The sequence below is a fragment of the Lontra canadensis genome, unplaced genomic scaffold (assembly GCF_010015895.1).
Source record: "Lontra canadensis isolate GAN:19392208 unplaced genomic scaffold, GSC_riverotter_1.0 scaffold57, whole genome shotgun sequence".
Taxonomy (NCBI): Eukaryota; Metazoa; Chordata; class Mammalia; order Carnivora; family Mustelidae; genus Lontra; species Lontra canadensis.
The window spans coordinates 10,918,423-10,933,303 of record NW_022631051.1 but is presented as its reverse complement, the minus strand read 5'-3'; the positions used below and the strand labels follow the sequence as shown (position 1 = coordinate 10,933,303).

Here is a 14,881-nt window from a genome sequence, read left to right as displayed (position 1 = left end):
AACAGACCATGATAATTCTCCTCCAGGGAGCTCAAAATTTTGGATAACATCTCCATAATTGTGGGAATTTTTAAAATCATCTTTTTGCCAGACAAAAACAGTATTTGAGTGACATGGGACGGGGAGGTCTTCTCTGACTGCAGCAGGCCAGGAAGAGGAAGCTTGCAGGGTTGGGCGTGGCTCACAGTTCTCACTGCTAGCCAGAGCTCTTCTTTGTGTGCACTTTCTCCTCTAAAAACAGCTTAACCCAGGCACATGCAGCATCCATAATCGCATTCTTGCCACCCCAAGCCCAAGGTTGGGATACAATTTTAATTCAAACAGGAAAAACTCTTACCACTGACCGAAGCTTGAGATTTTTTGTTATCTGTATTTAAGAAAACAAAAACAAAACACAGAGTAAACAAAGTTTTACATGACCACATATTTCCTGGGTAAGTCAGCTTTGTAGGCATTTGCCTAGAGGTCATTTGCCAAAACTAAACACAAGGTAAAAGGTATCTTAAGTGTGTATGCATGCACACATGCGTGTCCACTCCTGGCAGAGCTGACACTTAAGGGGGTATGAGGGAAGAGGGTACAGAACCACCCAAGGTCAACCCAGAGCCCTGGAAAACTGCCCCCCAGGCAGAAGCCTGCTGTAAGCCTACTCTGGCTCTCCTTCTTTCTTGGGTGCAGGGTCTCAGTGGGGCCCTGAGCAACAAACACAAGAGCTACAGGGATCCACGATGGGTCCAGAATGGTGTCAAGACTTCCATGACACCTTTCTGAGCTGCCCTGATGAGGTAGCATCCCTACTTTCTCCATGAGGAAAGTGAGTTGGTCCAAGGCTGGCCAGGAGCCGGAGCTACAGCTGTCCCTAGCCACCTGGGGGGCAAGCACTGCAACAGGGCCTCCCTCCCCGGACTGGCGATGAGCTGTAGCTGGTGAGTGGGCAGGGGACATTCCTGGCCCCCAGGGCTGTGCGCTACTATGCCAGGGCCACCTCCCAAACAGACCAGGACAGCCCAGCCCCAACAAGCAGAGCCCCTTGCCAGGACCAGCCAAAGCGTCTCATCCAGGCTGCTCATTCCCCAGGCTTCTAGTTCCAATAATTTGTTCTAAACACCATAGGACCTTCCCAAGCATGCCAAAGAAAGTAGAATCAAGCGAAGTTCACCTGGCTGGCCATTCTCATAAAAAGCCAGTATGGGAAGAAACAAAACCTATGGGTCACACAGGGACTCTGGGGTTTGCAACATCACCTCTTGTCTGAAATTACTGACTAAAGCTGTTGCCACCTCTACAAGCATGGGTGGAAACCATTGGACGTGCCAAGTGCGTATTCCACAGACAGGCCGTGTCCACAGGGCGCCCCCTGCAGTCGCAGAACTGCAGGCAGGCAGGTAGGAGGCGCTGTTGGCTGAAACCTCAACGGGCCCCGTCAACCTGGTTTCCCTTAGAGACTGTGACCACCCATCCAGGAATACTCCGAGATCTCCATGCTTACGTATAACACACAAAAGACCACCAAGACCCCTGAGCCCAGTCTGCAAGGACATGTACTTCTCAAGAGCCACTGCTGCTGCCAGGCTGGGCTCACAGCACCCCAGCGATGCCAGTAGGACCCTGTGAATCAGAGTGGGGGGGATGCAGCAGGCACCAGGGGACCCTCTGCAGGGCACGGAGCCAGAGGCAAGACTCAGGAGGTTTCAGCCTGACAGGTCAGACCCACGGGTCAATAAAACCAACTCCTAGGGAAGGAAGTTTCTTTTCCAGGGTAAACCTGGATTATTTAAGAACTGCCTAGAGACAAAAGCAGCAGTCTTTTGAAAAAGGAGATGTTCATGGACAAGCAAAAATAGCAGTCCAGACCACTTGGAGGGTAGCATTTCAATTTTGCCAAAATCAGCATTTTTGAGGTTGAGGCTCTGAGTGGATGGGAAATAGAATCAAATGCAAAACAATGTTGAACCTCCCAGAAAGCAGGAGCTTTTTACACAGATATTCTGCCACAGGCACTATGGCCAAGAAAGCCCCCACTGTCCGAAGAAAGGGCCAGCCCCTCCTGGCCATCAAAACGACCCAGAAATGTAAATTTTTACTTACGAATGTCTCGAAAATGGATAATGAGCCTGGCCACGAGAGAAAGGTATTCATCCTAAAAGTAAAAACAGGAAGCAATTTAATCCCAGATGAAGAAGTGAAGCCCTGAGACGCCCCTTCCCATCCCCCTCTGCACGGCAGTGTCACCAAACACAGGGTTCTTCCTGAAAGGCTGCCAGCCAGCCTGGCTCGGCCTCCTCTGGAATCCATCTCTCAAAGAAGAGCCGTCAGTGCTCAGCTACAGCAGGCCAACAAAAAGCACAAAGAAACAAAAAGCCAAGAGGGATACCGAGAGGCGTCAAATTGCTGCTCCTTCCAGCCTGGGGAAAACGCTCAACCAAGAGGGCTTCCAGCCAGCTCAGGCACCCCTCCTTTCACAGAGGAGACGAGGGGCCAGCCTGAGGTCACAAGGCACATCAGCAGTAGGCATGGGCGGGCCGCTTTTGTCTTTGCACTATTTGTATCCAAGTACTTTCGCTTTTAATACCCGGCCTGTTGCTCTCTCATTGCTGACGTGCCTGCATGCAAATCTGGATGTGCGCCCCTGGCTGAGCTTTTCCGAGATCTGCGTGAATCTGAATTTACTGCACAGGCAAGGAAGAGGACACAGGGCCATTCAAGGGTGGCAGGTAAAAGCCACTGGCGAGGGCCCTCTTCTTCCAGCTGCCAGGTTTCTGGAACTGCACCGCAGGACCTGCCTTCTACTGCTTGTCCTCTCTGTAACCAAGGACACCCGCTCCCAGGGATTTTGGGGAGATCACCACTGTGAGTCTGTCCTGTGGCCAACGAAGGAAGGCATGTGTGAGTTAAAATCTTATTTCAGAGAAGCTGCACCATCCTTCCCCCCGCTTGAAAAGCCCATCCTTCCAGCAAGGCATCCCTGCATGGGCAAAGCCTTTGCTCTCTGCCCTGCTCCCACAACCCTCCTTCCTAAATCACTGCAACACCGAGAGAGAGTCTACTCGGCAGCAGACTGATGGGACGACACCCCCCACAATCCAGGACCAAGCCACGCCACCTGCAGTGTTACTACCCCGGGGACACAGGCCAGCGAGCCCAAGCACAGACAAACCTACTGTCATAAGAGACACCTTCAGGGAAAAGTGGTCTCAGATGAATACAAAAATATAAGCACACCTTGTAAATCTTCATTACTCCTCATCTACCTCCAAACTTCACCCCACCACTCTCTTTTGGCCAGGGGAATCAGCAGACCCAAACATGAGGGGAGGGGAAGGCAAAGCTGGGATGCTAAGCACATGCAAAGGGGGTAGGTACAGGAAGAGGGACAGTGAGCCTCTGCTGGAGCAAAGGGACACTTAGCAGGTATGTCAACACTCCCAATATCCAACTGCACCCCCCCAATTTCTGATAGGAAAGACAATGGGCTGGGGTGAAGGAAGCTCCCTGGAGTTGGGGCTCTAGCCTGTGAGTCACCTGCTGAGGCTGGTCCTTAAAGGACAGCGGTGTGATGAGCAAGGAGCAAGGAAAGTGGGCGGCCTGAAGGAAATTCAGGAAATGAGGTGGCCAAGTACAAGGGAACGAGGATTGGGAGACTGGCAGGTCAATTTCTGCTGTCTTGTTAAGGCCATAGGCCATCAGTTACACTGGGGATACCTTAAAATAATTTGTAGAGTTTTCTATACTTCCACAAAAGATAAAATGAGGAAACAGATTGAAAAGCAACCAGATACTTTCATGCAGACACAAGATACAGTAAAAATGGAGCTTTGGAGCATGTCCCCAAGGCCTTTACTACAGAACCAGGATGGGGTGCTCAGAGCCCCACTCTAGTCCTGAGCCCAGACCTGGAGGGTCAACGTGGTCTGCTCCCAGCTGGGGCCAACCGCTGCCAGATGGGGAGAGTGGAAGCTCTAGGGACCAGAACAGGACAGCATGATGAGGCCTGGGGGTAGGCGGTGGAGGGAGGGATGTGACCACCAACAGGAGACATGGGCACAGGAAGCAGTTAGTCCCAAGGCCACCAAGAGGTTTTCTTACAGGTTAAATGAATCTCCAAGATTCCTGCAGAGGCCAGGCCACCCAGGAACCATTGGGAGCTGAGTGCTGCAGATCTGCACCAGTGTTCCTCCTCGGAAGGCCCCAGAGTTCGAGACTGCCCCTCTCATGTCCCCCAGAGTGGGCTGCTTGACTCCCCTGGCCCCTAACTGAGAAGTCCTGATTGAACTGCCCCCATGTGAGAATTCCCAGGGTCTGCTACCCTCTTTTGCTCCAAGGCAACCCACCTCTCTGGGACTGCCCCGTCCCTTACCTTCAGTCAGTCTTGACCATCTCCTCCACTCAACATCAAAAATCTGTGTCACAGCTACAACACGAGGATGGGTGTCACCAGACCAAGGTAGTAACAGCCAACACTCTGGCACTTGACACGGTGCCAGGCACAGCTCTAAACCTTTACATGTATCAATGCATTCAATTCTTCCAACCACCTACTGAGGCAGGTGCAAATGAAAAGACAGAAACATGTGGGGAAAAGCTTTATAGTTTAAACCCTTGCCTAACCTTGCAAGACTAGCATGAAGGCCCACCAACAAGAGTGAAGGATGGCTCTCCACATGGATGTGGAGAGAGTAGCAGGAGCAGGGACACACACAGGATCCATAGAAAATTCCAGGCACCACACACTACACGCTGTACACTACCTTTTGTCTAAGACATGGGGAATCTGAATATATATATGCGCTTGCATCTGCAAAACAAAGTTGGAAGGGAAAATCGGAGATAAAATTACCCCCAGAGGTATCAGGGATGGGGCTGAAAATGAGATTTTACACCTTGTTATATGGTTTTCACATTGGAAGCACGTACATTTTTTTTTTTAATCAAACAACATAGAACTAAACCAAAAGAAAAAAAAAACAATTCCTAAAAATTCAAAATAAACTGAAATATATGAGCTAACTATCAGGTTGGTATCAGAATCACAGAGGGAAAAGAACCCTTGTCAGTGACCATTTTAAAAAACAAAAAAGCAAACAAAACAGAAAACTGGATGTTCTTAGTGGAAGGGATACACTTTATGGACTAACAGAGCTGCAAAGAAATCCTTCATTCCACATTTTGTTATTATTTGTTACCAGTATTAGTGGTAATATTAGTCTGTTCATTTCAAAAGTATTTTATGTTTTTAAGTTTATCTACTGTTTTTAGTAATCTCTACAGCCATTGTGGGGCTCGAACTCACAACCCCGAGATCAAGAGCTGCATGCTCCTCTGACTGAGATCAGCCAGGCATCCCCCAAAAGTATTTTAGAGTAGAGCAAGTAATTATGCTAATGATATTAGAAGCAAAGATATTCACATTAAGAGAAAAGATACACGTTTAAAACGAAAGTAAAACCCTGTAAGGTTAAATTGGAACAGGAAATATCAGTGTGAAATTATGGGGTTTTTGAAGTTGTTGCTTGTTGCCACCAAAACGTATTACTTCTTAGCTCTGTTCACAAAAAGGTGCAGAAGCCATTAGCACCAGTGCCCACACCGCATGCTCAAAATACCATTTCACCCTCAAAAAGGAACCAGGGCTCCACAGAGGAACGGCCCATTCCGGGACCAAGACGCAAGTAAGCTGCAAAAGACGAAAGGAGTCATGATAAGGGGCCCTAAGAGGGACAGGGGGTGCTTGGGGGCTGTCCCTGAGTGAGGAAAGGACCATAGAAGCATCGAAATGAACCACTGCAATGGACTGAAACACATGATGGAAAGCCCCCAGCTCATAATACAGAACAGAACCCAACCTCACTCCCAAGCTCTACTGATCGCCCCTGGGGGTAACCAAGGGTAGCAAGTCCTTGAGCTACAAAGGGACAATGGACAGGAAAGCATTCCTGGTCATCCAGAAGAGGCTGTTTCAAGCAACCAAGGAGTCTTGGTTGATGAAAGAAAACCCTTCTTTGCAGAAAAACTCCTTCTAATAAAAGTGTAAGGAAACCCAGAACTAAGGACATTTACCATTTTGCGACACCCAATTAAATGGTGGAATCATCAGATGACAAGTGCATGGGGGAACTTTTTAGGAGAGGAGTCAGGCTGTCACTCTCTGAACTCTCGGCCAACTGTGGTGTTGCGGCAAACTATGAATACAGGGCACCACCTCAGACATATTCTTGCTCATGACACCACCGCAACCCTGGGCTCTTTCCATCTAACACCTAGTTCACAAGAATTAAGGGGTGGAAAGGAGGAAGTCAGGCAACAGGGGGCACTGTTGGTAGAAACATGCATGCCAAAGACTCTGCTACCTAGGATTCACAGGTTACTGAGGAACCTGGCAGAGAAAGCCCCATATCATTTCTGAAAACACATGTGTATCATCAAAACCAGAACGCTGGTGGAAAGATGAATGTTACAGGTGTTTCTGGGGAGGGCTCAGAGGAAATGAGGAACATGTCATTGGAAAGCGAAGCAGAAAGAAGCTTCATTATCTAGTGGCAGAAGTTTGGCTGAATTGTATCCTAGTTGTATGGAAGGCAGAAACTGACCTTGAAAGCAATGAATTTGGAGAGCTGGGGGAGTAGACTTCCAAGCAAAATGCTGAAGGTATGGCCGGGCTTCTTGCTGCTCAGAGTAAAATGTTAGACCAGACAGAGAAACTGAGGGAAGAACTAATAAGCAAAAAGGAACCTGGACTTCATGGGTTTGGGAAACTCCTAGGCTATCCTAATTGGGGGGAAAAAAAAAATCACGCTAAACTGAGGAGATTCACTGTTATGAAGATGTGCTCCTGGAGAAAAGGCCAAGGTGTGGCCGGACATAAATTTTACTAGTGCCAAAGAGAGTAGACACAGAATTCACAAACCCCTCAACTGGGAATCATCTCACAGAAGCCAAAGGCAGGGATGAAATCATACAGGAAAGATCGGTGGAGAAACCCCCTGTCTAATGGCATGGATCCCATCACATGCATGGGAGACCCACAAAGGCTTGTGAGTATTACATCAGCAGAAACACTGACTGATTGGCCTGAAAAGGAGAGAGACTGGATAAAATCAAAGAAGGGTGTCAGATTCCCAAAATGCTATAGGCAGGAAACAGGCTGATAAAATGACTCTGCAAACATGCATTACTCCTCAAGAAAAGGAAAGATGACTATAAGGGCAGAGCTTCAGGCCCAGAGGCCAAAGCCATGAGCCCAGACACTAGAGCCTCCAAAGTCTGGTAATTAGTTATAGCAGATATAGGAAACTAATACACTGTCCCTATAGATTTGCCTATTCTGGGCATTTTACACAAATGCAATCATGTTGCATTATATGGACCATTATGACTATTTTATTACACTCAGTATGATGTTTTCAAGATTCATCCATGTTATAGCATGTATTAGTATTTTATTCCTTTATATGGCCAAATCACATTCCATTGTATAGATATACCTCCTTCTGTTTATCCATTCATCGGCTTATAAACATTTGGGTTATTTCCACTTTTTGGCTATTATGAATGATGCTATGAATATCTGTGGGCCAGTTTTTGTGGACATTTGGTAGCTGTTTAATTTTTTGAGGAATCATCACACTGTTTTCCACAGAGACTGCACCATTTTACATTCCTTGCAGCAACGTAGGAGGTTCCAAGGTCTTCAGGCATCATGAGTGTGAAGTGGTGTCTCACTGTGGTTTTGACTGGCATTTCCCTAATGACTTTTGATGCTGAGCAGCTTTTCATGTACTTCTTGGCCATTTGTATGTCTTCTTTGAAGATACATCTGATAGAGTCCTTCATGCTTTTTTTTGAATTAGGCTTTTTGTTGTTATTGTTGAGTTGGAGAACTTCTTTATGTATGCTGAATACCAGTTCCTTAACAGATAAATGATCTGCAAATATTTTCTCCCATTCCATGGGTTGTCTTTTCACTCTCTTGATGATGTCCTTTGACACACAATAGTCTTTAATTTATTTTAATAGTTTTTAATTTTGATGGGTCAAACTAACCTAGGTTTTCTTTTGCTGGTTGTTCTTTTGGTGTCATACGTCAGAAACTGTTGCCTAATCCAAGGTCACCAAAGATTTATGCCTACAACTTTTTCTAAGAGCTTTATAGTTTTACCTCTTCAGCTTAGGCCTTCCATCCATTCTGAGTTAATTTTTGTATATGGTGTGAAGATGGGATCCAACCTCAGTATTTTATATATGGTAATCCAGTTTTCCTAGCACCATTCGTTGTAAAGACTGTTTTTCCCCACTGAACTCTTTCAGCACCCACGTTAAAAAAATCTATTAGCCATAAACACAAAGGTTTATTTGTAGATTCTCAATTCTACTCCACTGATTTGTATGTTCATCCTTATGCTAGTTTGACATGGTTTTGATTACTGTAGCTTTGCAGGACATTTAAAAATTCACAAGTAGAAAAAAAAAAATTCACAAGTAGGAGTCTTCAGACTATTTTCTTTTCCAAGATTATTTTGAGTATTCTGGGTCCCTTGAATTTCCTTAGGATCAGTTTGTTAGTTTCTACAAAGTCTGTTTGAAAGTTTTCCTCACACGTTGAAAAATTTATCAAATCCTAGAGCAGGTACTCCAAAGCCAGTGCTCTTGGCAACAGAGGGCCTTCATTAAGTATTGGATTGGAATTCATGTATTTTAACATTTTATTCTTATATATTCTGAAGTATTTTAGACATACAAAAAATGAGTAATAAAACAAATGCCAGTGGTCTCCTTACCCAGCTTAAAACATTTATAAAAATAAGACAGAGGGGCAACTGTCTGGCTGTTGGTAGAACATGTGACTCCTGATCTCAGGATCACGAGTTCAAGCCACACACTGGGCATGCAGGCTACTTAAAATTAAAAAAAAAAAAAAAAAAAAAAAAGAACAACAAAAACCCCAAAACGAAAAATAAATAAAAATAAAAATAACAGGAAAAAAGAGCAAGTAAACAAGCTAGCTAGCTCCCCATGCTACCAGTGACATGCCCTACGTCTGTTTCTTCACCGGTAAACAGGAGAAAATTTCACAAGGGCTAGCCAAAGTGTGAACTTCTCTCAGCCTCAATACATGCTTCAGCAAACACAGCTGGTGAAAACCAAGCAATGAACGGACAGAGAACTGCGGAAAGAGTATGTTTACTAAGGATGATGCAGGAGTCCTGACTGTCACACATTTAGATAGAACGGAGGGAAGGAGCAATGCCAACTGGACCTTCCTCATGAACCAGCTACACCAAGCCAGGCTTTCCTAGCAGATCTTAGCAACTGTTAAGAAAATGCTAGTCCTGAGGCACTAGCTACCTCAGTTGGTAGAGCGACTCTTGACCTCAGGGTTGTAAGATCGGGCTTACTTTAAAAGAAAAAAGGAAAGAAAATGCCAGTCTTTTCATGTGTTCACATTTTTTAGTGCACACAGTTGTGCTTTTCTCAGCTCTAAGATGCAGGGCTTCTAATGCCTGAATTCTTGGGTGGTCCAATAGCTGTTCTTGATTAAACAGGGATAGTAGAAGGTATGTTCAAATTCAGTCAAAGCCAGACTCCAGGCTTGTGAGGTCCCTTAAAAGGGATGAAGGAAGGAAAACACCTCCTTTCATCAGATATACATCCTCTTCTTCCCTTGCTGGACGCATGGCTGTGCCTGATCCTATTTCCCACCCTGTGCTTGTCCTTATTTATTCCAGGGGCTGGCTGTTCAGCTCAGGCCCTCCTCTTTGATAGATCCTAAGGTGGCTTCCTACTTCTGATGCTCACAGCCTCCCTGGTTCCCATGTTTCACTCTGGCTTCCCAAGTCGGGTTTTAGTTCTATACCGGTCCTTTCCACACCGTAAACCAGTAATGGTTTACTCTGGCATAACACTATATTAAATGCAAAAGAGCAGATGAGTGTTTAACTTATAGGCTTAATGTAAAAACAATCAAGTAATGAGCAAATGTTCAGAAACGCACCCAGCTTTAGTAAGCATCACTACACACTACCATTGTAGGCACTGCCAGAGCTCCCGGGACCCGTGACTGTGCTCTCATCCAGGGGATGCCACATCTTCCCGAACCTTCAGAGGCTGGTTCAAGTTTTTGTGGAGATGTCACTCTCACAACAACCCACCATTCCCAGGCACAATTATTTTTGCTTCCATCAGCCTCCCTTAGGCAGGGAGTAGTCCCATCTGTAGGAATTAAAGGTGTTAAGGAATTAAAGTGGCTGTTTGGGTATCTTTTGCTTTGAGAGATGAGAGGGAGTAAAAGAAGTGGTTGAGTGTGGTGACACCAGACCATCTGGGTTCCATTCCCGGCTCTACCTCCACCCAGATCTGTGACCTCCTGGTTAAGTTAACTAGTCTCTGTATGCCAGAGCCTCCTTCTCTGAAATTGGGGACAGTGGTACCATATTTGCTTCACAGAGCTGATGTGGGATCACAGGAGCTCACACATGAAGCAAACAGAACAGGGCCCTGGGGTATACACTAGTATGAGGTATCCTGAGGTATCCTGAGGTATCCATTAGTACCCCAGTTTCCCTCAGGGTGGACACCTCTGGACCTGCCAGCTTGCCAGGATTCCCCAGGAAGGTTAGCCCCTTCCCTGCGGCCTCTTACACCTCCCAGCCCCTCCTAGAATCCAGAAACAGAGAAATTACTCTTCCCTGTCCTTCCCCCTGCTCTACGGTCCCACCTCTTCAATTCCTTCACAGCTGTTCTGATGGAGTCTCAGATGGGAAGGGCAGGCCAACAAGAGTGCCTGGGCTGCCGTCCGACCAGTCCTCACACAAGGGCCTCACTGCACTGACTGGCACTCAGCTCTACGAGGAGCCTAGCAGTAAAAAGCTAGGCAGCAGACAATCAGACAATGCTAGTGCCCAAGCAGTAGGTCTGTCTCTGTTTAAAAAAAAAAAAAAAAAAAAGACAGGAAATTTCCAACACCTGTTAAAATACTTCTCTTCCAAATAGTTGGGGCCTCTCCTCTTCGGAGTTAGGGATTTAGAACCAGCTTGATCAAAGGAAATGGGACTGCCGTCATTAGGGTTCAGAGTGCGGGCTACAGCGAGGCAAAGGCTGAGATGGTTAGGGAACTGTTATGCTGCTCGATGCTCTCTTTGGGATGGAAGGCACCCCAGATGATAGGACAGGGACTATGATAGCCAATCCCCAAGAGGGCTGTCAATAATCACTGGCCTCTCTGTACAAACACCCCACGGCTCACATCAAAAGAAAGAGGTGAGGGGCGCCTGGCTTAGTCGGGGGAGTGTGTGACTCTTGATCTCAGGGCAGTAGGTTCGAGTCCTGCACTAGATGTAGAGATTGCTTAAAAATAAAATCTTAAAAAAAAAAAAAAAAAAAGGTGACAATTCCCACTGCCCTTAGGACCTGCTGTATCGGAGTGATGGTCTAGGACTTCTGAGGACTGGTAGCTTCTGCTCCCTCCTCTTCAGAAGCCAGCTGCCATACAGTAATAAGGAAGTGCACACTTTACTGCCGGAGACACCACATGGAGGCCACGTCAGGAAAACTGATGTGCAGATACAGGAGGGAAGCCTTTACGGACCTTCCAGGTCAGCCCAGCCGCGTGCTGAATATAGCTGCATGGGAGCTCGCACAGAGACGAGCAGAAGGGTCAGCCAGGCAGCTCCCATTGCCCCAGCTGCTGACCCACAGAATCAGGAGAAATAATTTATTGCTTCAAGTCATTAAGTTTTAGGGTAGTTCCTCATCAAACAATAGATAACAATGCCAAACCAACAGGTTTTGCATTTCAAAAGTTGAAATAAGCCCTCATCAAAGTCCTTTTAATTCTAAGCAAATACAAACAAAACCAGTCGTAATATCCCATCCCTCCCCCCCACATATCTGCAAATTCATTACCTAATAGGAGACTTATATCCAAAACACGTTAAAAACCCTTATGGTCAATTAAAAAAAAAAAAAGGCTCAATTTTAAAATGGGCAAAGGATCTGAATAAACATCTCTCCAAAGCAAGTATGTAAGTGACCGGCAAGTACATGGAGATCCTCAGTATCATTAGTCGCCAGGGAAATGCAAAGCAAAACCATAATTTTTGTGAAATACTACTCCACACTCACTTTGATGGCTAAAGTAAGAAAGACAAACAATAACAAATATCGGTAAGGACATGGAGAAACTGGAATCTCATGCCCTGTTTGTGGGAGCGTAAAATGATACAGCTGCTTTCAAAACAGTATGGCAGTGTTCTGCTACCATAGGATTCAACAACTCTACTCCTAGGTATCTACCCAAGAGAAATGAAAATGTTAGGTCCAGAGGAAAGCTTCTACACATGTTGTTGGTTTTGTTTTGCTTTTTAAAAAAAAAATATTTTATGTAATCTCTATGCCCAGCGTGGCGCTCAAACTCACAACCCTGAGATCAAGAGTCGCACGCTGCTATGACTGAACCAGCCAGTTGCCCCTTGCACACAAATGTTCACAGCAGCACTGTTTTTATTTATTTATTTACTTACTTATTTGAGAGACAGAGAGTGTGTGTGTGTATGAGCAGGGGGAGGGGCAGAGGGAGAAGGAGAACCAGACTCCTTGCTGAGCAGGGAGCCCAACATGGGACTAGATCCCATCCAAGGACCCTGGGATCATGACCTGAGCTGAAGGCAGACATTTAACCCACTGAGCCACCAGGTGACCTCACAGCAGCATTACTGATTAAGAACCAAAAAACGGAAGCAACCCAAATGACCATCAACTGATGAACAGATAAATAAGACAGTATATCCGTACAACAGAATGTTATTCAGCAGTAAAATGGAATAAACTATATGCAACAAAACGGTCCATGGATGAAACTTGAAAATACTATCCCAAGTGAAAGAAGCCAGTCACAACATCATTTTCTGTATGACTGCATTTATATGAAAAGTTCAGAAAAGGCAAACCCATAGCAACAGAAAGCAGGAAGTGGTGGCCTACGGCTGGGAAAATGGGGAGTGGGTGGTTTGTGCAGTATATGAAATAGGTCTCAATAAAGTTATTAAAACAAAGGAAGATGTTTATCATATATACCCAGAGTGCAGACCCCCCACGCCTCAGTGCTCAGAGCTCTTTCTTATACTTCCATGTGGTCACAAACACACACCTGTGTGCTCTAACCTCTAAGACCAGATCATGCAGGTGGTTTCTCTTCTGGAAACTGCTTCCTCCAGCTGGTGACTCTGTTATTTCCATTTTGAAAAATGTCCACCTCATCTAAACACTCAGACCATGCCCTAATTTCCTGAATTGACCTCTATGTCTTGACAGTTGGGTTTATCCAAACCAGTATCCCTTCAAGGGCCATAAATAGGATCTGCTTTGAATTCCTGACACGCAAGGATGTCCTAGAACTCCCAACACCACATTCAGGCACATAGTGCTTAGGGCAGACCCAGTGCAGCCAGAGCCTGCACCGTCAGGATGTGTGAAGGAAGCAGGGCGGGTGAAGCAGGGCGGGTGCCATGAGGAGGAAAAGCCCCGGGCATCAGCCACAACCCCCCTTGCACAGGCTGGGTAACCCTACACGAGCCGTTGGCTTCCTTGTGCCCAATCTGCTCCACTTCTACTAAAACAGCTCTGCCCTGGGGAGAACACTCCAATGAAAGAAGGTGGTCATGTGAAGCCCATGGCACCCCGCCCAGGATAAGAGCTCACAAGGCGGAAATCCTTCCCTACTACTCCACCAGTGACACTCCTAGGCTCAAGGCCTCAACACCCACAAGCATCGCCTTTAGCACTTAACAAAACACGACAGGAACACCTTTGGGCCCGCGTGTCAGGGCCCTGTGAGCCTTTAGTGAGGATCCCGTGGGGAGCACTCTTATTCAGAGGAGCAGCTGGGACCTCCATGAGCATCCTACAAGATTCCTGGGAGCTGACCATGAATGGAGGGTGTTGGCAAGAGTGTTGTGGTCAAGGCTGGGCCTGCATCCTGCATGTCCCCCAGAGTACCCTCCCTATAACTGTACCATGGACCCATGGGAAGACCCACAGCATGCTGCAGATAAAGCCCACAGTGCCAAGGTCAGTCAGTGAGTGGCCACCCCGCCCTCACTCCGCCCTCACTCCGCAGGGAGAGAGCTTCCAGAGCCTGCCTTGCACCCTCCCTTTCCTGAACCCCTGAGCTTTCTGCCCGGGGCTCCACCCACCAGGGCCTTACCCGGGTCTTGGCCTTCAGGAACACATGGCTCTCCATATCCTTGCTGGATTTACTGTGGGCCACACCAGCTTTTCTCATGGCATCCTCACTGTAATACAGAATAAAGAGAGATGTTCACACATACCTGTTAGTCTGCTCCTGTAGGGTTCCTGGCCAGCATGCCCTGCTCAGCAGTTGCCCCTGGGGGGAAGAGACGCTGTCCCCCAGCACAGCAGCCTTGCTAAGGTCCGGGAGAGGCATATAAGGAGGGACTCTCAGCAGAGCAATAAAAGGTAAGGGGGAAGAGCCATGAGAAGGAAGAAAGAGGAAAGGCAGACACCACAAAGCAAAGCAGTTACCCCTGGCAGGAAGGATGAGAGGAGCTAGGCCCTAGGAGTTGCTCCCAACCAGCACAAAATCAGGTGTACGCAGATAGCTGAGTAGCCAGCATCTTCTATTTCCTACCCTCTCAGTGGCTTGGGTGTCCCCACTACCACCCAAGGCTGGCATTAACAACAGTGGGACACCAGCTCCAGTCTCCTCCTCTGTAAAACAAAGGGGCCATGCATGTCAACTCATAGTCCCTCCCAAGCCAAAGGTCCTTTTTCTTCTTTTCAAAGATTTTACTTATTTATTTGTCACAGAGAGGGGGGCAGAGAGAATGTGCACACAAGCAGGGGAGCGGAAGGCAGAGGGAGAAGTAGG

At 46.8% G+C, this 14,881-nt stretch overlaps 1 protein-coding gene across 5 annotated transcripts in view; it reads right to left on the bottom strand.

The window, feature by feature from the left end:
• MED15 (mediator complex subunit 15) overlaps positions 1–14,881 on the bottom strand; it is a 64,807-nt gene that overhangs the window by 26,402 nt on the left and 23,524 nt on the right. For 4 of the 5 annotated variants that reach the window (XM_032875932.1, XM_032875934.1, XM_032875933.1 and 1 more), the window contains exons 2-4: positions 14,198–14,285; positions 2,089–2,140; positions 338–367 (exon numbers count right to left, since the gene is read on the bottom strand). In XM_032875932.1, the coding sequence (XP_032731823.1) occupies positions 338–367; positions 2,089–2,140; positions 14,198–14,285 (170 nt within the window). Of the gene's footprint in view, positions 1–337; positions 368–2,088; positions 2,141–2,374; positions 2,546–14,197; positions 14,286–14,881 lie in introns of those variants that run through there. The other variant, XM_032875935.1, reaches the window with a different exon arrangement.